General features: G+C 58.1%; 2 protein-coding genes across 4 annotated transcripts; one reads left to right on the forward strand and one right to left on the reverse strand.

The window, feature by feature from the left end:
- Positions 1-1,833: 1,833 nt before the first annotated feature.
- On the reverse strand, positions 1,834-20,151 carry NRTN (neurturin). Of its 3 annotated transcripts, XM_028484198.1 has the most exons (3): positions 20,065-20,144; positions 9,837-10,052; positions 6,615-7,211 (listed from the first exon to the last, which is right to left on the reverse strand). In XM_028484198.1, the coding sequence occupies exons 2-3, from the start codon at positions 10,003-10,005 to the stop codon at positions 6,787-6,789; spliced, it is 594 nt and encodes a 197-aa protein (XP_028339999.1). In that variant the 5' UTR covers positions 10,006-10,052; positions 20,065-20,144; the 3' UTR covers positions 6,615-6,786. The 3 variants fall into 3 exon arrangements, 1 of the variants encoding a protein (XP_028339999.1); XR_003678262.2 differs by lacking the exons at positions 6,615-7,211; positions 20,065-20,144 and adding an exon at positions 1,834-1,921 and having other exon boundaries at positions 9,837-9,922; XR_008616559.1 differs by lacking the exons at positions 6,615-7,211; positions 9,837-10,052 and adding an exon at positions 1,836-1,921 and having other exon boundaries at positions 20,065-20,151.
- Positions 2,859-3,929, forward strand: LOC102982037 (3-galactosyl-N-acetylglucosaminide 4-alpha-L-fucosyltransferase FUT3). The gene is given in 3 exon segments (XM_055082486.1): positions 2,859-2,919; positions 2,922-3,780; positions 3,782-3,929. Coding segments are annotated over 3 exon segments (1,068 nt in total).

A 20,151-nucleotide genomic window follows, 5' to 3' on the forward strand; every position in this document is an offset into this window, starting at 1 on the left:
GAAAGGGATAGTGTTTAATAAAAAAAAAAAATTTGTTTTACGTTGTTCAGTTTTTAAATTTACCTTTGAAATTTACTGACATTCACAATTTCTGTTCCTCTGTTGCATTAGCCACATGGGGCTAGTGGCCCCCATATTGGATGGTGCAGATTTAGACCCAGCTACTTAATTCTGGAACCTGTTTTGTATCAGGCAGACATGGATTTACCATGAAGTGGATGAAGCTTAAGCTTCAGGGACCCCTAAATAAAGATTACTTTCTGTATCTAAGTCTGGACTCAATTTTGTTTGCCGTTTCTTAGAGAGGCTCCCAAAATATGGAAGTTCAGCTTCCAGAAAACCTGGATCCACCCTGCAGAGCTGTGCCAATACAGTGGCTTTATTCATTTTTTAAAATTTTATGTTAATTTTATTGGAGTATAGTTGATTTGCAAAGTTGTGTTAGTTTCAGGTGTACAGCAAAGTGATTCAGTTGTACATATACATATATTCATTCTTTTTCAGATTCTTCTCTCATAGAGGTTATCACAGAATACTGAGTAGAGTTCCCTGTGCTATATAGTAGGTCCTTGTTTGTTATCTATCTCATAAATAGTAGTGCGTGTATGTTCATCCCAAGCTCCTGATTTAGCCCTCCCCTCCATATTTCCCCTTTGGTAAACAGAAGTTTGTTTTCAGTATCTGTAAGTCTATTTTGTAAATATGTTCATCTGTATCATTTTTAATTAGATTCCACATATGAGTGATATCACATGATATTTGTCTTTCTCTTTCTGACTTACTTCACTTAGTATGATAATTTCTAGGTCCATCCATGTTGCTGCAAATGACATTATTTCATTCTTTTGTATGGCTGAGTAATATTCCATTGTATATGTGTGCCACATCTTCTTCATCCATTCCTCTGTGAATGGATATTTAGGTTGGTTCCATGTCTTGGCTATTGTAAATAGTACTGCAGTAAACACTGGGGTGTGTGTATCTTTTCGGATTATGGTTTTCTCCGGATATATGCCCAGGAGTGGGATTGCTGGATCATATGGTAGTTCTATTTTAAGTTTTTTCAGACAAAGATACCCTAATACCAAAACCAGGCTTTATTCATTTTTCACAACTGTGTAGTATTCTGTTGTCAGAAGGGACCCTAATTCGACCAGTCCCACATCGATGGACAGGTAGCTTATCCAAAACGCCCTTGTTTTTTGGCATGTCTGTGGGCATTTGCACCAATCCCTCTGGCCACAGGGTGAGTGCATTTCAAATAATGAGTCATCCCTCATTTCCCTTTCTTAGAAATTCTAGAGCAGCACATGCTGTCCAGTAGAAACAGAACACAAGCCACATGTGTAATTTATATTTTTCTAGTAGCCAGACTTTAAAAATGTAAAAGACACAGGTGAAATTAATTTTAATAATACGCTTTCTTTAACCCAACAGATCCAAACTAGTATTATTTAAATGTGTAATGAACAGAGGAAGTAGTGAGATAATTTTACTGTCTCGTTCTCATCCTAAGTCTTAGAAACCAGGGTGTATTTTACACCCCCAGCACACCTAATTCGGACACTCAGTTTTCGTCGTAGATCCTTGATCTGTAATTAGACTCCATAAAAATGTGTCATGGAGCAGATTTGCCCTTCCAGGAGGTCCCAAATGTACTGTCAAGTTTTCCAATCATTGAATTGGCTATCAGAGGCTGTTTTTGGCTTTGCCTTTACTTTTTATCTTGAAGTTGTCGTCGATTTACAGAAGAGAGAACCTTTTCAAAATTTAATTTAGCATTAAAAACTCTGTCCAATACAACGGCTGCATTTCAGGACTCAAGAGCCATAGGGGTGCACCCGATGGTGCAGATACAGAACATTTCCACGATAGCAGAAAGTTCTAGTGGACGGTGCCAGGCTGTAGTTCAGAGCTCCACCTGCAAAGAGGAAGAGGAGTTTGGAATTACATTAAGAGGAGAGAGTTTGGATTCTGGATCATAAGGGCTCTAGCTGTGTGTATTTGGGCAAGAGACATATCTATCACTCAGAACCTCCGTTTTCTTATCTGTAAAATGGGTGGCTCCAGGGCCGCAGGAAGTGGAGAGGGGCAGGGCCGAAGTCCTAGATTCCGCTCTGGTGGCTGGGCTTTGGAGTCTGGGAGGACTTTGTGACCGCCTGCAGGGACGGAAAGGACTGGGGAGTGGAAAGACATCGGCCAGGCCAAGAGGCCACCCAGGATCCCCCAGTGCGGGACCAGGGGGGCCATCTTTGAACGCTTATTCCCTGAGCACTTCCTGTGCTCTCCCCATAAACTTGTCAGGCTCTCCGTCACCTCCGGACCTTTGCATTGGCTGTTTCGTCCACCAGGAATGCCCTTTCCCCCAACTCTTACACTACCTGGTGAGCCCTCAGATAACCTTCCAACGTAATCACATTGTACCCCTCCCAGACAGAGCCCTGGCTCCAAGCCTCAGCTCCAGGGCACTGGGGAGCATCTTGTAACCAGCTCTGTCTTCTCCCTAGGCTGGGGAAGACTCTGGGAAAGCTGGGAAAGGGCAGGGTCAAGGTCAAGGTGGGACCCGAGAGCCGTCGGAACCTATCCCAGGTCCAGAGATCGTGTGGCCTAGTGGATAGGAATAAGTGGACTCTGACGCTAGATGCTTTTCGTTGGAATTCCAGCTCCGCCGCTTTCTTGCATTGAGTCCTTGGCCTCAGTTTTCTCGTCTGTAAAATAGGAATAAGAACAGTGCCGCCTACCTCGGGACTCATAAAGATGAACTTGGGTAACCTGCATCTGCCCGCGAGGCATGTGTTATTATTTTTGTTATCAGTGATGCTACGTTCACTGTCCCCTCCTCCCAGCTCCTCTGACCCATGGATCCACCTGGCTGGGCCAAGATAAAATGTTCCTGGCACCACTGTCTCCCCAGGCTGTTGTGCAGCTGCTTTTGGCTCCGTGCTTCTTCTCCTACCTGCGTGTGTCCCGAGACAAGCCCACGTGGGTTCCCGAATTGGGGGCCCCCTCCCAGGCCACTGCGGGGCCCTCTACCCGCCCGCCTCTGCGTCTCCTGCTGTGGACGTGGCCATTCAGCACCCCGGTGGCTCTGTCCCGCTGCTCGGAGATGTGGCCCGGCACAGCCAACTGCCACCTGACCGTCAACCGCAGCGAGTCCCCTCGGGCGGATGCGGTCCTTGTGCATCACCGAAAGGTCAGCTCCAGGCCCAAGGCACAGCTCACGCCTTCCCTGCGGCCCCCCAGCCAGCGCTGGGTCTGGTGCAGCATGGGATCGCCCAGCAACTGCCCCAAACTGAAGGCCCTGGACGGATATTTCATCCTTACTGTGTCCTACCACCAGGACTCAGATACCTCCATGCCGTACGGCTAGCTCGAGCCATGGCCTGGCCAGCCTGTGGACACACTGGTGAACATCTCGGCCAGGACCAAGCTGGTGGCCTGGGTGGTGGCCAACTGGAGGGCGGACTCGGTCAGGGTGCAGTACTATCAGAAGCTGCAGCCTCACCTCCAAATGGATGTGTATGGACGCTCCCACATGCCACTGCCCCAGGAGGTCATGACTGAGAGGCTGTCCCAGTACAGGTTTTACCTGGCTTTCGAGAACTCCTCGCGCCCTGACTATGTCACAGAGAAGCTGTGGAAGAGCTCCCTGCAGGCCTGGGCCGCGCCAGTGGTGCTGGGCCCCAGCAGGAGGAACTGTGAACACTTCCTGACACCCGAAGCCTTCATCCACATCGAAGACTTTCAGAGCCCCAAGGACTTGGTCCAGTATCTGCTGGACCAAGGACCACACCTGCTACCCGAGCTGCTTCCGCTGGCGGGAGACGCTACGGCCCAGCTGGGGCTTGATGTTCCGTAAGGCCTACTGGCGGCTGCAGCTGGATCCCAACTACCAGGCGGTGCCCAGTATCACGTCTTGGTTCACGTGAGCCAGCCAGCCTGGGGACTGGGCTGCTGGGCATCTGGGGACCTTGGTGGCTGGAGCTCTCCGTTACCTGGGGCTTCCCCTACCGGGCACCTCTGCTGCCAGGAGTGTTGCTTCCGTGGGACCTCGCTTGCTAGGAGCTTCACCTGCTGGGGGCGGGGTGGGGGGGTCACCTACCAGGGGCTGTGGCTGCTGGGTACCCACCAAGACACTCACCCCCTGGGGAACTGGCCTTGGTGTCCCGCCCACTGGTGATGGCTCTGGTGGATTGGCTTGTGAATACTGCTGCTTTGTCAATGAACCGCCTCGGGGGTATGCAGGTTGGCAATACTGACACCATTTTCCAGATGGGAATGCTCTGAGGAAAACTGGTGTGTCCTCCCTTACTCCAGATCAGCGGTTTTCACTCCAGGACGATTGTGGTCCCAGGGGACCCTTGGAGTGTCTGGGGACATCTGTGGTTGTCACAACCTGGGGGTGGGCTGATAGCATGGAGTGGGAGGGGGCCAGAAATGCTGCTCCACAGCCTACAGCGCCCGGGAGACTGGGGCGCAGAGGGGGTGGGACTGGGGGTGCGGCTGTCTGGGGGCCCACGTGGGGCAGGGCTGGGACAAGGGGACGTTCTACACCCAGCGCAAGGATAGAGGAGGGGCAGGAACTGCCCCCAAAGGAGGGCAAGGGGAGAGGGTGTGACGTGGCGCGTGTGACTGTGAGAGCGTGTGTGACAGGGGACGACCACGTGGGGCTTGGAGTGCGGGTGGGCGTGGCCGTGTGTGACTGAACAGGCGGCCCCTGTGTTCTTGCAGGTGACCTTGAGGACGCCCCTCTCTGAGTGTGCCTGGCCACTGAGCATGTAAGCATGTGGACCATGGGTCTGCGTGTGATCCTAAGCCCCGTGTGGGTGGCAGTCTCTGTGCCCTGTGTGTGTGAATGTGTGTGTGCGTGTGTGTGTGTGTGTGTGTGTGTGTGTGGCGCGCACTGCTGAGAACCCCAGCCTTGGGGTCTGTGGGGGCAGCTCTGTTTACGTTCCGGTTCTCTGGTGGGCTGGGCCAGTGCCCTGTGGTTGGATCTAGGTGGGCGATGGGAAGGCCGACGTCCCAGGAGGCTGCGCACACGCACACACACACACTCACACTCACACGCACACCAAGGCAGCCAAGCTTCAGGGACCACAGACCCGGGCTCCGAGGCCAATTTTCCCGCTGTGTGTCCTGGGCTGAGCAACTTCCCTCTCTGAGGCTCAGGGCCTTCTAGGATGGGGAAACTGAGGCTCAGCTTCCCCAGCGTCTGGGAACTCTGGCTTCTCTGCTATGGCTGGGCTGAGTCAGCCCAAACAGTGTAGGAATCCACCACCCCAAACCTCAGAGTCAGAAGATTGCGTGGGTGGGTGGGGGCCCCAGCCAGCCAGCCAGCCTGCTCTGAAACTGCCTTCCAAGCAGGCCACCCACGGTTTGGGACCTGGCCTCCAAGCCCTGCTCTCGGAGCTCCCTGGAAGTCCTGCTCGTTAGCTGACTCCAGTGTCTCCAGCTGCAGCCTGGGGGCGGGGCGGGTGCTGGGGAGCAGGGAGCTGGGGGTGTTCCTGCCTGGCTGGGTGAGACTCCCTGGGGGCAGCTTCTGATTCGAGTCCTCCAGCTTCAGGATGGGGGTTGGGTCTGGGAAGGCCGGAGCGCAGATGTGTGGGAAAAGCGGGGAGGGGGCCGGTGTAGGAGACACAACAGTAAAGGAGGGAAGGGGCTGTTCTCTGAGAGCCCCGGTCTGGGGTCGGGGGAGGGAAGAGGAGAGACGACTATGCCCTAGGGAAAGCTGTGTGGGAAGGGGGAGTTGCGCCTCGAGACCCCACCCCCCAGTCTGAGGGGAAGAAGGGGAGGGGTCCACGCCATCTGGTCTCCCGGGTGCCAGCTCCGTGCTGGGAGCACCCACTCTCTTCCCTGCCCCTCCTCAGCCCGTGCGCGACCTGCCGACCCCTCCCCGCCAGCTGGGAACCCAACACCCCGGCGCAGTCCTGGGCTTGTCAAGCATCAAGGTGACACCACGGGCAAATCGAAACACCGCACCGCGCTTTTTCCATCCTCCACAGGGGCTTGTCGTAAATTCTCCCTCGGGCTCCGGCCAGAGCTTTTATGGCCCCAGGACCTAGGTCCCTGGGGACCCGGCTCTGCCGCAGCAGGCGCCAGTTTCGGGCTGGATGGGGTTGGCGCCCGCCCCAGACCTATCCCCGCAGGGAGATGGGCAGCGAGCTATATTTTTAGCTAGTGAAAGGAGATAGTGGCTCTGAGTTCACCCTGGTGAGGGCTGACCAGGCCCGAGGAGGCCTGTTGGGTGAGGGAGACCTGGTCCACCTGGACCTCAGTCTTCTCATCTGCACTGTAGTTACACCTTCCCTCCCCAGAAGGACACCTTGCGGGGAGGCGGGGAGGGCAGGGGCACGGGGACCGGTAGAGAGGTGGGAGAGAAGGTCCCTGCCGACATCCCCCCATTCACCCCACTTTCCTTTTTGTACCCCGGAAGCAAGACCCTCTTTGCATCTACTTTGCTTTTCCCCCAAAGCAAATGGGATCCTCCCACCATCCTGCAGGTGGTACCCGCACCCGTCCCCCTTTTCCCAATGGAGGTGGCGCCTCCTCCCCGTACGCCCTCATGCCCCTCCAAGATGTGGGCACCCCCCCCGAACGTGGAATCACAACCGGGACTTGATTTTCCACACTTTATCTTGGTACAGTTATCGCGAGAGTCCTGAGCCCTCGACGGCATTTTCTGCGCATGGGCAGTCTGTCGCGGGGCTTGCCAGGCGGGACGGTGGGTGCCGTCGGGGCGGGGGCGGGGGGCGTGGCCGCCGTCTCGCCGGGCCCGGTGAGGTAGGGTCACACGCAGGCGCACTCGCGCGCCGACAGCTCGTGGACCGTGTGGTAGCGACTGTGCGTGTCCAGGAAGGACACCTCGTCCTCGTAGGCCGTCGGGCGGCAGCAAGGCTGCGCTCGCACTCGCTCTCGCCGCACTCGCCGCCGCTGGCGCAGGCGCCGCAGCCCCAGGTCGTAGACGCGCGCGGCCGCCTCGCATGCGCCTGCGCAGTAGCGGAACAGCACCGTCTCGTCCGACGCGTAGCCCAGGCCCAGCTCGCTCACGCGCACCTCGAGCTCGCGCAGCCCGCACGGCCGGGTCCCCGACCGCGCACGCGCGCGCCGCCGCCGGGGCCCCGCCCGACGGCGCGGACCCGGGGACCTCCCGGCCCAGGGCGTCAGTTCGCGAAGCTCCACCGCGTCCGGGGCGCCCTGCAGCAGTGCACGGTCTGCGAGGGGATGGAGAGAATGGCGTGGGGGGGTCAGTGGGTGGGTGGGTGGCAAGGAGCCCCCTACCCTCGCTGTTCCCTGCGAAAAAGGACCCTTGTGGAGACTCAGAGGTGTAGTGCACCCTCTCCCGACCACTTATCTTGCTCCCGGATTCCCGCTCATGCACCCTCTCTGGGCGGTGTGGGGGGGTGCATATCCACACCCGCACGCTGGGTCCCCAGGGCTACTGACACCCTTCTCTGGACCCTAACCTACGATGGACTGCTCAGAACCTGGCACATACTGTACCACATTCTAGCCTGCCCCACCTTGAGCTGAGCTGACTCGAGTGTCTTGTCTTCCTCTGGACACCCCCTGCCCCCAGCACTCTCTGTGGACCCCATCCCTATGCAGAGCAGCACTGGGGATTTTGCCCCTTTTCACTGAGCTGCTCTCACCTCCCTCTCCCTCCACCCCCCGCTGCGCTGCAGTGGCCGCCCAGGCCGAATGCCCAGGTCTAAGAAAAGGGAGGGCTCAGCAGGGGGTGTGGTGATCCAAATCCCTGTTCCTACTCAGCCCCAGCTGCCCCCACCCCTATGCTGGGCCACCCCATGTTACAGGTGAGGAAACTGGGCATCCAAAGGGGAAAAGACATGCCCGAGGCAGGTGCAAGTGGCAGAGAGAGAGAAGCCCAAACAGCAGTTTTGCTTCCATCGTGTGCCCAGGTTTGGCCCAAGTCCAGCCCTCTTCTCCCACAGCTGCTCGTGCCTGGAGCCATAGATCCCCAGGCCCCCACAGTCTACATTTATTTCCCAAGCGGCTGCCCCTGCCCCAGTACTCCTCAGCCCCAGGAGATAAGTGCAGACGTTGCAGTGGCAGGCAGTGTTGACAGTGGGTCTGCAGGCAGGGGGCTCCCAGCCCCTGAGCAGGTGGCAGTCACACTTGCAGTTGGGACAGGAAATCCTGAGTTTAGCCCGCACCTGCCCCCAAGGCTGGCGCACCTGGCTGTCAAAAGAAATAGCTTCCTGGGAGGTCCGAGGGGGAAGGGCTGTCTGTCACCCTGGGCCTGTGTCTGTTCCCACAGTGGGGTTCGGAGCCTTGCTCTGCCACTGTCAGCCTTGTAGTTTCAGGCAGGTGATGGCCCTGTTCTGTGCCCCAGTTTCCTTGTTTGCTCAGTGAGACTTGCAGAGTTCCCACTTTGGCTGGGACTGGGAGGGTGGAAAGGGGTGCGGGGGCACCGAGCAGCATCTTTTGAGTTCTTGATGCCCAGGGGTCAGGAGCAGGGTGGCCGGCGCTGCCTGCTCTGGGGTTAGGTTGAACCTGGCTCACTTCTGATGCCTAAAAGTCCACCATTTAGTGTGCCCACCCCAAAGGTGTGTACCTGGAGAGTTAATTCAAGGGATTGCCGGTTAAGATACAGATGCCAGATGCCCAGCTAAATGTGAATTTCAAGTAAACAATGAATAATCTTCTAGTATATTATCTGTCCCTGCCTTCCTCCAGCAGGCCTGGCCACGTGCACAGGGTCTGGAACACAAAGAGATGAGGTACGCACCTCCCTGGCCCAAGCCTGAAATTCCACCATCACCTCCCTGGCCCAAGCGTGAAATTCCACCATCAGCGCATTAGTCCCAGGGCCTAGAACACTGAGACTTTGGGGGATCGGGAGCCACTCCCTTCCCCCAGTAGGGCTGGTTCCGGGGACAGGATGCCAGGCACGCAGGACCCAACCATGGGCTGAGATCCTCCCCGGTGCCTGAAATTCCATCACGGGTGCTTTGCCCCCCGGGCCTGGGGCACTAGCTTTGGGGGGCACCCCCGGGTCTCTGGGACTCTGTCTTGGGAAGGACTTCGCCGTCTGTAGGGGGGAGCGGCAGGGGCGGAAGTGGAGCCTGCGCCTGAGGCCACCCTTGTCCATTGTGAGGACAAGAAAGAAGGATTGTGTAGGCCGGCAGGGCTGTGCGGACGTGCACGCAACCCCTACCCACGGGGGGCCCCGCCCGCGCCCCGCCCGCGCGGGTGCACGTGTGGATGAGCGCGCAAGAAGTCGAGGCCCACGCACCGCCCTGGCCCCACAGAACCTGCAGGGCGCAGGCGCCAGGGGCGAGCGGGGAGATGGGCCGTGGCAGCCACGCCCGCCGGGTGGGCGTTTCCATCTTTATACCTCCCAGCTTCTTCCCACGTCGTTCTCTCCCATCCTTCTCTCTTTCTGTGCCTCTCTGTTTCTGTTTCTCTCCCCATTTCTAGGACTCTTCCTATTTCTAAGGGTCTCTCTGTCTCCCCCTCCCCTTGGTCCCTGTCCACCCTGGCAAGTCACTAGGGCCTCGGGTTCGGCCTCTCTCTCCCTCCACCCCCCGCTGCGCTGCAGTGGCCGCCCAGGCCGAAAGCCCAGGTCTAATCTCCATCTGGTCCCCTGGCCCCTCAGGGCTAGAGCCTAATTCCTTGTGACAGCTGAGCCGAGAGACCCCAGTTCCCAGCGGCCATCCCCTCCGACACCCCTGCCAGGCCGTTGTGGGGATTTGCACCCTCCCTCCACCCCCCATCTAAAATAAGCCTCTGTGGCCCTGCTCCACTGCGTGAAATTCCACCATTGTGGCCGCTGCGACGTTGGGGGTGTCTGACCCAAGACAGGGGGGAGGGCTTACACTGGGCCAGGCGGGCGATTTGGGCGTCCAGAGTGCGAGGCGGCCGGCGCAGCGGGGCAAGCGCGGGTCCGAGGCGGTGGCTGAGGAGCAGGCCTTCCCAACACATCCAGATGGAGAGCACGGAGCTGCAGAGCACCGAGGCCAAGGCCGCCGCCTTCCAGCGCTGCATCCTCAGCCTGCGTGCACGGGATGGTCAGCCACACGGCCTCCGTCAGTCTGTCAGGCAACAAATGAACGGGCACGGGGTGCTGGACCAGGCACCGGAGATACAGTGGGGCCCCTGATTTTGAACCACTCCTGCTTAATGATCAATCATAACATAGAAGTGATTCATCAAGGAACCACTGAACAAGGTTGTGAAGAACGCTGCCAAGGACGGGGTGGGCACTGTGCCAGGGGTAACCTGGGAACCACCCCCATCTGGGGGTCTCAGAGTGCTTTCCTGAGGATTGAGGAAAGTTGAGACCTGACCAAAGGTAGGAGTTGGCCAGGCAGAAGAGAACAGCACCTTAGGCAGGGGAAACAGCCAGTGCAAAGGCCCTGGGCGGTGACCCCAGATGGCCAATCCAGCCAGGAGGCTGGGGTGGCTGGAGCCCAGTGCATTTGGGGAAGAGTAGACGGAGGTGAGGACATTCCCAGCAGGGGGCACTGTGGGACCATGACGGCGAGGAGAGGTGGTGCTTAGAATACAGTCCGGGAGGCCGGAGCCCTGGGGTGGAGACATGTTGATGTCTTTGGAGTGACTTCCTGACCTTCTCTGACACGAGGTTTCCCCTCCAGACAAACTGATAACCAGAAGTGGGCAGCAAAGGACTACAGTTGCCCTTGACCCACCTCCAGGCCTTTGCACAAGCGGGTTCTTCCATCCAGAACATTCTCTTCTCCACTGCTTCCCACTCCCATTCCATTTTCAGTCTTAGCTTGGACGGCGGCTCCCTCAGGAAGCCTTCCCTGACTGCTCCTCCCCACCAGCCCCAGGCCGGCTCAGGGGCACTCTCTGGGCCCCCACAATGCCCTAAGCGTCCCCCATTAGGGCACCGGTTACTCAGTGTCGTGGCTGCTAGTCGCGTCATTCTCGCAGTAGATGTTTAATAACCCAGGCGCACCTCCGCACCTCCACCCTATCCGAGAAGCTCCCCGCCACTGAGCGGCCTCCAGCCCGCGTTTACATTCCCCCGCCCGGCTGCCTGGTGTCGGCCCTCGCGGGGCCTGGCGGCCGGCCCGGTGTAAACATTTACACGGAGAGCTGAAAGCCCGGCTGGACGGCGGTCAGCGCCTGGGCTCGGCCGCGGGATGCGGGGCGCCCCCACGCGCGTGTTTCGGGCCGCGCAGGCTGGCCAGAGCTGCGCTGAGCAGTTATTTGCGTGTTATTTGCATCTCGTTTGCATGTGGTGGCGCGCGGGGGTGGGGTGGAGCGTGGTTAAGAGCCGTAAGGCTGGAACCGTCTCTCCCCCGCCCCATGGATGCACAGGCACTGGAACTATGGCAGACAGTAAGTAACAAAGGACACCTATTAAGCGCCTGCTGTGTACCAGACCAGGTGCTGAGACCACGAAGGAGGCATTATAACCTCCATTTTACAGCTGGGGAAACTGAGGCACAAAACAGAGAGAGGGGCTCGGCCAAGGGCACAGCTAGGAAAGGATCTGGGATTCACACCCTGGTTCTTTGACACGACACACACCACATGGGGGAGAGCAAATGCTGTGGAGTTATAACGAGGGCCTTACACTGTTGGTGGTATTTGATACTGCCATTACTATCACTGTTGGTGGTGGTGTTGGACAATGAGCTCCCCGACGTGAGAGCATGTAAACAAACCCTGGCCCAGCCTGGAGATCTGAGGACACAGCACAAGTGCAAAGGCCCTGGGACAGGGCCATGGCTGGCTTGTTGAAGGAACCATCAAGGCAGCCCCGTGTGGCTGGAGCAGAGTGAGTGCGGGAGGAGGTGAGGGCAGGGAGGGGATGGGGACAGGTCATGCACGCACGGCCTGTGGGCTGCGGGGAGAAGATTTCATTCTCAAGGTTGTGCAGCAAGCTGAGGTCAGCCCTTGCATTTGTCAGGTGCCCAAACCCACTGCCTTTACTCTTAACGAGCCCCTACTTTATGCCAGATCCCTTTCTACAAACTTAATGCGTATTATTAAGTCATTTCAACCTCACAAGAGTCCTTGTTCCCATTTTACAGATGGGGAAACTGAGACCCAGAGTGGTGAAGTGACTTGCCCAGGGTCACAGAGCTGAGATTAGAACTCTAGTGGCAGGGCTTCCCTGGTGGCGCAGTGGTTGAGAGTCCGCCTGCCGATGCAGGGGACGCGGGTTCGCGCCCCGGTCCGGGAAGATCCCACACGCCGCGGAGCGGCTGGGCCCGTGAGCCGTGGCCGCTGAGCCTGCGCGTCCGGAGCCTGTGCTCCGCAACGGGAGAGGCCACGACAATGAGAGGCCCGCGTACCGCAAAGAACTCTAGTGGCCTCTCCCAACCTGGGAAGGGGAGACAGGCAGGGAAACCCACCCAGGCTCAAGACCTCAGGTGGGCAAAGCCCTCTCTGGACCCCCAGCACCCTGCTTGTCCTCACACCCAAGCCTTGGAGTGGCGTGCCTCGGTTTTCCTGTTAGACTGAAACAAGGCCCCTGCACAGCGCCGGCCTAAAACGGGGCTGAGAGGGTAGATGGGTCTCCAGCCCTGAGATGGCCCAGCCACAGGAGCCCGTGGAGCCGCAGACCCCCCACAGCTTTGATGGGGGGCAGGAAAGTAGGGGGCTGCTGGTGGAGGGGGCCCGGCAGGCATAGCTGACAAGCGTCTGTTAACAATGGGCCTTTCTGTACGGGGGTCACGCAACTGGTTTGTCTCTGGCACAGACCCGACAGGGAGGGGACCAGGTGTGCACGATGTGTGTGCTTGTGTCAGGGCGAGGCGGGCACTCACACGGCACGCTTGGGGGCTCACCCTCACACCCAGCGTTCCCATGCTCGCATAGGCTCTGACCCACTCACACACACACCCTCTCACGTGTGCCCAAACACTGTTGCACACACACCCTCAGACACTGCCCCGTTCACACATTCCGACATGCTCTTGCACACTCAGATGCCATCCCGCTTCCACACTCAGTGTTCTCACACACCCTCAAACGGGGTTACAGTCACACACCTGAACACCACCACACTCCCAAGCTAGTGCGTTTCACTCTCACACGTGGGCATTTTATGCACAAACATGATCACCGTCGAGCGCTAGCACTCACACACTAGCGTTTGCACACGTGCACACATGCCCTCTGACTTGCACTCAGGAGCTCCCCCAATCACACCCCTTACACTTTCTCGTGCCCGTGGAAGCTCCTGCACACCATCGATACACACACTCAAGCACCTTCACACTCAGAGATACATTGTCTCTTGCACAATGACACAGAGAATGGGCACACCACACACATGCCTCCTCCAAGCCCTCCTGTGAGCACTTGAACTTGAACTTGTGCGTGCATGGCCGTGCCCATCATCACCTGCATCCCGCGTTCCAGCCACGCGCACACACACCCGGGGGGCACACGCATGAACACGCTGCCAGTGTGGCGGGCCCTCGGCTGCAAAGATTCCGGGGGGAGAGTGAGCGGCACAGACACGGGCTGCAAGTGGGAAGAAGGGAAGTGGGGGGGGGGGCAGAGCGACCCAGGGGAAAGGGCCACTGGTGCCCGGCCCAGCCGCACACCTGCTGGCATTTCAGGTGCCACCCATCTGCCCAGACAGGGCCTGGCCCAGGGTCCCCTCCCAACCCAACAATGTCCAGACCCTGGAGAATCCTCACTGCCCAGGGAAGGGGGCGCCTCCCTTCCTGGGGGCTAGGCCGGTCTGAACTGCAGCAAGAGGGATCTGGGATAGACTTCCACTTCTAGCTGGAGGCCACAGAGTGCCCAGGGCTGGGGCAGGGAAGGAGGAGAAACTGAGGCTCAGAGAGGGGAGATGAGTAACCCACAGACACAGCCAGGCAGAAACCTCCAGTTATTCAGAGAGCAGAGAAGTAGGGTGAGGGTGTGTGCATGTTTCTGGCAGCTTCCTTGATGGTACCAGGAAACACTGCTTATTATCTTCATGTCCCTGCTAAGTTCCAGGGCTCCACCTTTCCATCGAGCTTCCCAGGGAACACCCACCAGGCATACCTGTCCCCGGGGTCAACAGCCTTTGTCCTGCAGAGCTCCTGACCTCAGGGAGGAAACTACTTCATGCTTGTTCCCAGGAAGAGGAAGGAGGGGAGGGGAACCCTCCCTCCATCCACTCATCTCTCTAGTCTGGGGAGGCCTGGAATCGGGGCCTGGCTCCATCAGGCAAACTCCTACTCATCCTTCAAAGCCACAGTGCTTAGAGCCCCTCCTCCAGGAAGCCATTCCTGCTCCCCATCTTGCCCCCTCCCAGCCCCAGTTCCCTCCCTCTTGCCCAGCTCCGCCAAAATAGTGTCTGGGTCCACGTCTGTCTTTGCTGGACGGTGGAGGTGCTTCTGGAGGGGCACCCTGGGCTGGGTCCTCTGAAGGCAAGGGCGGGCTTTGGTAATTCCATCCACCGTTGCCAGGTGGAGCTGTGGTGCCTCCCTCCACGAGCACCGTTCTTCCTCTGCACTTCACTCCCAGACATGTCTCTGGTCCTCCCGTACCTCTGTTTCCCCAACTTCAGAAAGGGCCCGAGGCGGGCTGCCCAGAACCGTGGGAGTGACCGGGTGGCTGTGGGGCTGTCATCACTGCCCACAGGCAGAGCGGGCCAGGCTGGGAAGCCACATGGGCAGCTGTGGGGGCGGCCTGCACGTGTGGGCCAGCCCTGAGGAAGGATACTTCTGAATGCTGTGGCACCTGGGGTGCAGACAGCTGAATTCGCACCCCGATCTGCCTCTTCCTGGCTGGATAACGTGGGAGCAAGCTCCTCCCCCTCTTGGAGCCTCAGTTCCCCATCTGTACAAGGGGCTGCACAGGACACCTTGCTCATCTGGAGGGCCGTTTCATTCAGTGAAGTCCTGCAGGCCTGGCCGATGTCCTGCAGCAGCTGGGACCCGAGCATCAGACACGTGCTTGCACGCCCTTAATTCCGTTTCCTCCATCAGTGTTACATGTCTGGGGCTGGCAGCTGGGCCTATTCCCAGGGCAGCCCTGTTCATCTCCTTTCCCCCAGGTGGCCCCTGGGGGTTCCCTAGGGTTCCACTGATGGGGAAACTGAGGCCCCATGAGGGGCGGGACTTGCGCCTCTCTCAAGACAAGATTCAATGGTTCTGCAAAACAAGAAACAAATTCCACAGCCCACAAAAATGTGCCCCCTCCCTTGGAGGGCCCAGGGCCCAGCCCCACCCCCTGGTGGGAACCCGGAGGCCGGGGCAGGCGCAAGCCGGCGACGCACATCTGGGGGTAAACCAGGAACATCTGGCTAGCACAGCTGGTTCCGATGTCACATCTCCGGGGGCCGGGGGCCAGCCTGTGGGGCGGCCTCATGGGAGGGTGCAGGCACAGACACCCCCAGCAGAACCTTCCAGGCCTGCCCAGAGGTGGGAGCCCAGCATCTCCTTTTTTCCCCCAGCCCAGGAGCTGCCTGCTGCCCAATCGCTAGAACCATCACTGGCTCCCTGCTACTCTGAGAATCAAGTCGCGCGTCCTGAGCTTGTCTTAAGGGGCTCTGGGTCTATCTTTGCCAAAGTGAGGCTGAGGGGTGGACATACAGAGAGGGTGATTTCTGGGGAAGACTGTGTTGGTTGTTTTGTGTTAATAATAGTAGTAAAAAAAATTAGCTAATACTAACACTAGCAAACAACACCACTGGTGCTGTTCTAAGCACTTTACATGTAGTGCCTCATAGAAAGGTGTGGACCGTTTTATCACCATTTTGTAGACAGAAAAACTGAGGTCCAAAAGACTGAAGTGGCTTCCTCAGGGTCCAACGGAGCGTAAATGGCCAAGCTGGGTTTTGAACTCAGGTGGTTGGGCAAACTCCTACTCATCCCTCAAAGCCCCAGCCTCAATGCACCCTCTTCCACATTCTTGACCACTGTACCATATGGCCTCCCTAATAACAACAACAAGACCAAGAATAATAACACTAACACCTGGCAATGTTGGCTATTCCATTTATTTGGTGCCAAGCACTCTGCTAAGTGCTTTCCACATGTTTGATTCTCCCCGCAGTCCCTGGAAAAGATGTTATTATTATTATTATTATTAGCCCCATTTACCACACGGGGAAACTGAGGCTTGGAGAGGTAGAGTGACTCACTCAAGGTCACACAGAAATTAAGTGGCTGAGCTGCGGTTGAACCTGGTTCTGACTCTAAACTTGTTCTCTCAATGTCTCCACAGCCTCAGTAACGAGGGTGATGCTGGGGGGAAAGGGAGAAGCAGGGTCTTGCTGCTTGGGAGGCCAGTGGGGCTGAGATCCAGGGAAGTAAAAGGTTTTCTCAAAGATACACAGCAGAGCAGAACTAGCAAGTAAACAGATGGCCCACATGGCAGAAAGCCCAGTGTGCCAGGCTGGGTTCTGCTCCCAACACATTCACCCAACACTTATTGAGTGCCTACTGTGTGCTGCGCCAGCCAGGGAACTCAGGATGACCAAGGCCAACCGGGGCCCCCATCTTCGCCAAGCTCACCATCCAATCAGGGAGATGGATAATAAAAAAAAAAGAAAGAAAGACGGTAATTTAGGGAATTCCCTGGTGGTCCACTGGTTAGGACTCAGCGCTTCCACTGCTGGGGCCCCGGGTTCGATCCCTGGTTGGGGAACTAAGATCCCTCAAGTCACGCAGCCAAAGAAAGAAAGAAAGAAAAGAAACAAGGTAATTTAGAGGTTGACAGTGCAACAACAGCCCCCAAATAAAACAAGGTGAAGCGATAGTGACTGGTGCTGCTTTTAAGCTGAGTGGTCAAGGAGGGCTTCCCAGAGGAGGCAGCATTTGTGCTGAGCCCACATGAAGATCTAGGAAGAATGTTCTAGGTGGAGGGAACCGCACAAGCAAAGGCTCAGAGGCAGGATGGTGGCTTTTCAAGGGGACCGGTGTGACCGGAGCAAACGGCCAGGGGACAGCACAGGGAGATAAGGAAAGATAAGGGGGTGTCCTGTGCCCCGCAGGGTCAGCCCTCCATTCCCCACCAGTGCCTGGAGCCCTCTTCCTGTACCGGCCGCTACTCGGGTGCGTTCTCGGGAAGGCTGGGCCGGGGAGCGCGCGTGCATGCGTACGTGTGTGTGTGTGTGTGTGTGTGTGTGTGTGTGTGTGTGTGTGTTGGGGCCACCAGCTTTTCAGACCCGCCGTTTCTGGCCCAGCCCTCTGCAGCTGGCCTGTAAAATTCCCACCTCAACCATACCAGGCTGGTCTGGCTTAGCCAGTCTGGTCTGGGACCGGCCTCGCAGGCATCTGGGGCGGGCAGGGGGCCCTCCCTGGGGGAATAACAGGATCAGCCTAATGAGGGCTGGCACGGCTAAGCAGCTGGCATGGGGCCCGGTGGGTGGTGTGAGGGATGTGGGTCCTCCAGGAGTGGCCAGGAGGACACCACACAAAGCTGACCATCTGACAGAAAGGGAAACCAAGGCACAGACCCCAATGCAACTCAAACCCTCACACTGGTTTCCTAGGAACCAGGGGACCTAAGTCACCTCTTCCATGTCCCCAAGTTCAAATTCTGCCTTGGGTCCCTGACACACTGAGCTCTTTCGGCACGGCCCCTCTCTGGGCCTCGGTTTCCTCAACTGGGATGTGAGATCCACCTGCTGGATTTCTTCCAGGACCAGCCAAAGCCTGAGTTCACTTGGATTTGAAGGGAAGATCTTTCCACTCCTGAACACCCACGCCAAAGTGTCCCAGGCCCCATTCAGGCTTACTTTGTGGCCGTTACCTCCCCCCGAAAGTCCAGGAGGCTGGCTGGCTGGTTTGAAAGCCTCCTGTTCACCCCCTAACCCGCACCCCTGCCCTGCCAAGTGCAGCAGGCACCGGGCCTGTCTTGTTCTCTGCTTCGTCCTACTACACAGCTTGGCACACAGCTTAGGGCTTGGGAATTAATTACATGGAGCATAAGGAAAGATCCCTCCAGCTCGCTCAGCCTCAGTTTTCTCAGCTGTGAAATAGGGAGAACCAGCCTCCCATGGCGCCTGCTCAGTTGATGCTTACAGGGCAGGGGGAAGACCCTATCTCCCCTCGAGGGCCTTGAGCCCCAGACCCCTCTGCCCCACCTTGGGGGACCAGGAAAATTGCATCTGCAGAGGAATCCCACAGCCTCTCAGCAAAGACAGCTGGGCCCAGGGATGCCAGATGCATTAAAGACCCATTCCTCTCTCTGTGTTTCCAGCCCCCATCTCCAGGAATCCGTCCTTGAAGGCCCCAGCCCAGTTCTTCCTCTGTCAACCTTTCAGAAAAGTCTCTCCCTCCCACGGTCACCCCAGGCACCCTGGATTTTCCAAAACCACCCATGCTATTTCCTGCCTCCAGATCTTTGCACATGCAGTTCCCACCACCTGGAATGCCCTTGCCTTTCCCATTTAGAGAACTCCTACTCATCCTTCATAGCCCCAGCCGCAATGCCCCTCCTCCAGGAAGTCTCCCCTGACCCTCCTACCCTGAGGTAGTGCCTTTGCTCCCCACTCTGGGCTCCACCCTGGATTCAAGTCTGGAAGGACAAGGCCCAGGAGCCTGACACCAAACAGAGTCACGCACACCATCGCTGTCCAACAAACATTGGTGGAAACAATGTCTTGATTGTGTCCTTGTGCCTGGCTGCAGACTGTTTGGTTCCCTCTCCTGTTCCAGGCTCTTGAAAGCTATATCCTCTTCTCACCCCCCTGAAAACTGAGGCCTATAACCTGAGGGACAAGCAGTGATGGTGGAATTTCAGACACTGTGCCCAGCTGCATAGGGGCATGTTTTGTTTTCTTCCCTGTGCCCCTGGAACTAGCTCTTTGCAGGTCGCTGGGAGTGGGCTGTAAGGCCTGGGAGTGGCTGCAGAACCCCGAACCTCAGCAGTCCTAGAATGAAGGGTGTGGGGAGGAGTGTCCAAAGGGCCCAAGGCAAGGAGCTGGGGGTGGGGAGAAGCTGGCAAAGCTGGGAGTCTCCCCCCACTGACATCCGCCTAGACCAGTCATGCCCCATTGGGGCTTCCTCAGCCCGGGGCTCTTAAAGACAAAGAGTGTCATGGAACAGAGAGAAAAGGATGCAGGGTGGGGGCGGGGGGGCAGAGGAGGCGGGGTAGAGAGGAGTGAGGAAAGTCAGGGGTCTGGCCTTCCATGTCCCCCACCTAGGCCCCTGGTCCTGCTCCCCAAATCTGAGCTGATGGCCCAGCCTTGCAGGTAACCACAGGCCCGCTGAGCCAGGCCAATGGCCCCATGCTATATGGATGCTAGTACTTCTTGGGGAGGGGACCATGGTGACATCCACCCCTGGGAGACACCACTTCTCTCTCCAGTCCCAGCCCACATCTGCCCACTGCAGCCCCCTCGGTCTAAAGACCGCGAACTGACAAACCGCACCTTCTGGGAGAATTCTGAGACCATCCTGAGCAAGAGATGCCTTTTGTAAAAAGCGAGGAAGGAAGACAGCCTCCTCTCCTTCAAATCCGGTCTTTGCCGTTAAGGGCCCCCCCCCGCCGCCCCCCGCAAAGGGTTTCGCGCCCTCTTGTGGCTAAACAAGCGGCTCCAGCAGCTGAGAGAGCCAGGCCCTTACCGGAGGACACCGTGTCCCCGGCGGCAGCGGCGGCGGCGCGCAGGGAACGCGGCTGGAACACGCCACTGACAGATGTTTACTTATGCGTGCAGCTGGGCCGCGACGGCAGCCCTCCGCCCAGGGTCTGCGGGATCCGGATGCCCCCCGCGGCCCCTTGTAGACCACAAGGCATAAGGGGTGTCTGGGTCTCGCCCTCCTAGAGGCTGGGGAGGGGATTCCGGCTGCCCCCGCTTCCATCCCTCTCCAGACGCTCCCAAGGGCGTCCGAGAAGGCAGAAGCGCTCCCGCCTCGTCGGACAGGGAACCCCCCCTCCCCTGGCCAGACCCTGGCTTGGAGAGAAGCTTAAGATCGCCCTCCCGCCCCCCGCGCCCCTGCCACGCGCGGACCTGTCGCCCCTTGACCATACCCTCACACACACGCTGGTTCTTGGCTAGAGGCGGGAAACTATCGATCTACCCGGAGTCCCTGGAAGCCCTCCCAATCTCTGTCCCTGGGGCCGGTCCTCCCCCCTCGCCGGTACAGCGCGGGCCCCCCGTCTGCCCTTGCTTACCTGCTCCGGGCGCCCGACTAGCCGTCAGTGGCGGCCGCGCCTGCCGCCCACGTCGGCCCCAGCCCCTGCCCCTGCCGCCGCGACCGC

The sequence above is a fragment of the Physeter macrocephalus genome, unplaced genomic scaffold, assembly GCF_002837175.3.
Source record: "Physeter macrocephalus isolate SW-GA unplaced genomic scaffold, ASM283717v5 random_143, whole genome shotgun sequence".
NCBI classification, from domain to species: Eukaryota; Metazoa; Chordata; class Mammalia; order Artiodactyla; family Physeteridae; genus Physeter; species Physeter macrocephalus.

Excerpts from the sequence above, each read along its gene's own strand:
- NRTN (XM_028484198.1), bottom strand. The coding sequence starts at position 10,005 with ATGCAGCGCTGGAAGGCGGCGGCCTTGGCCTCGGTGCTCTGCAGCTCC. Across the intron at positions 7,212-9,836 it reads AATCGCCCGCCTGGCCCAGT|ACCGTGCACTGCTGCAGGGC; the intron begins GTAAGCCCTCCC and ends ATCCCCTCGCAG.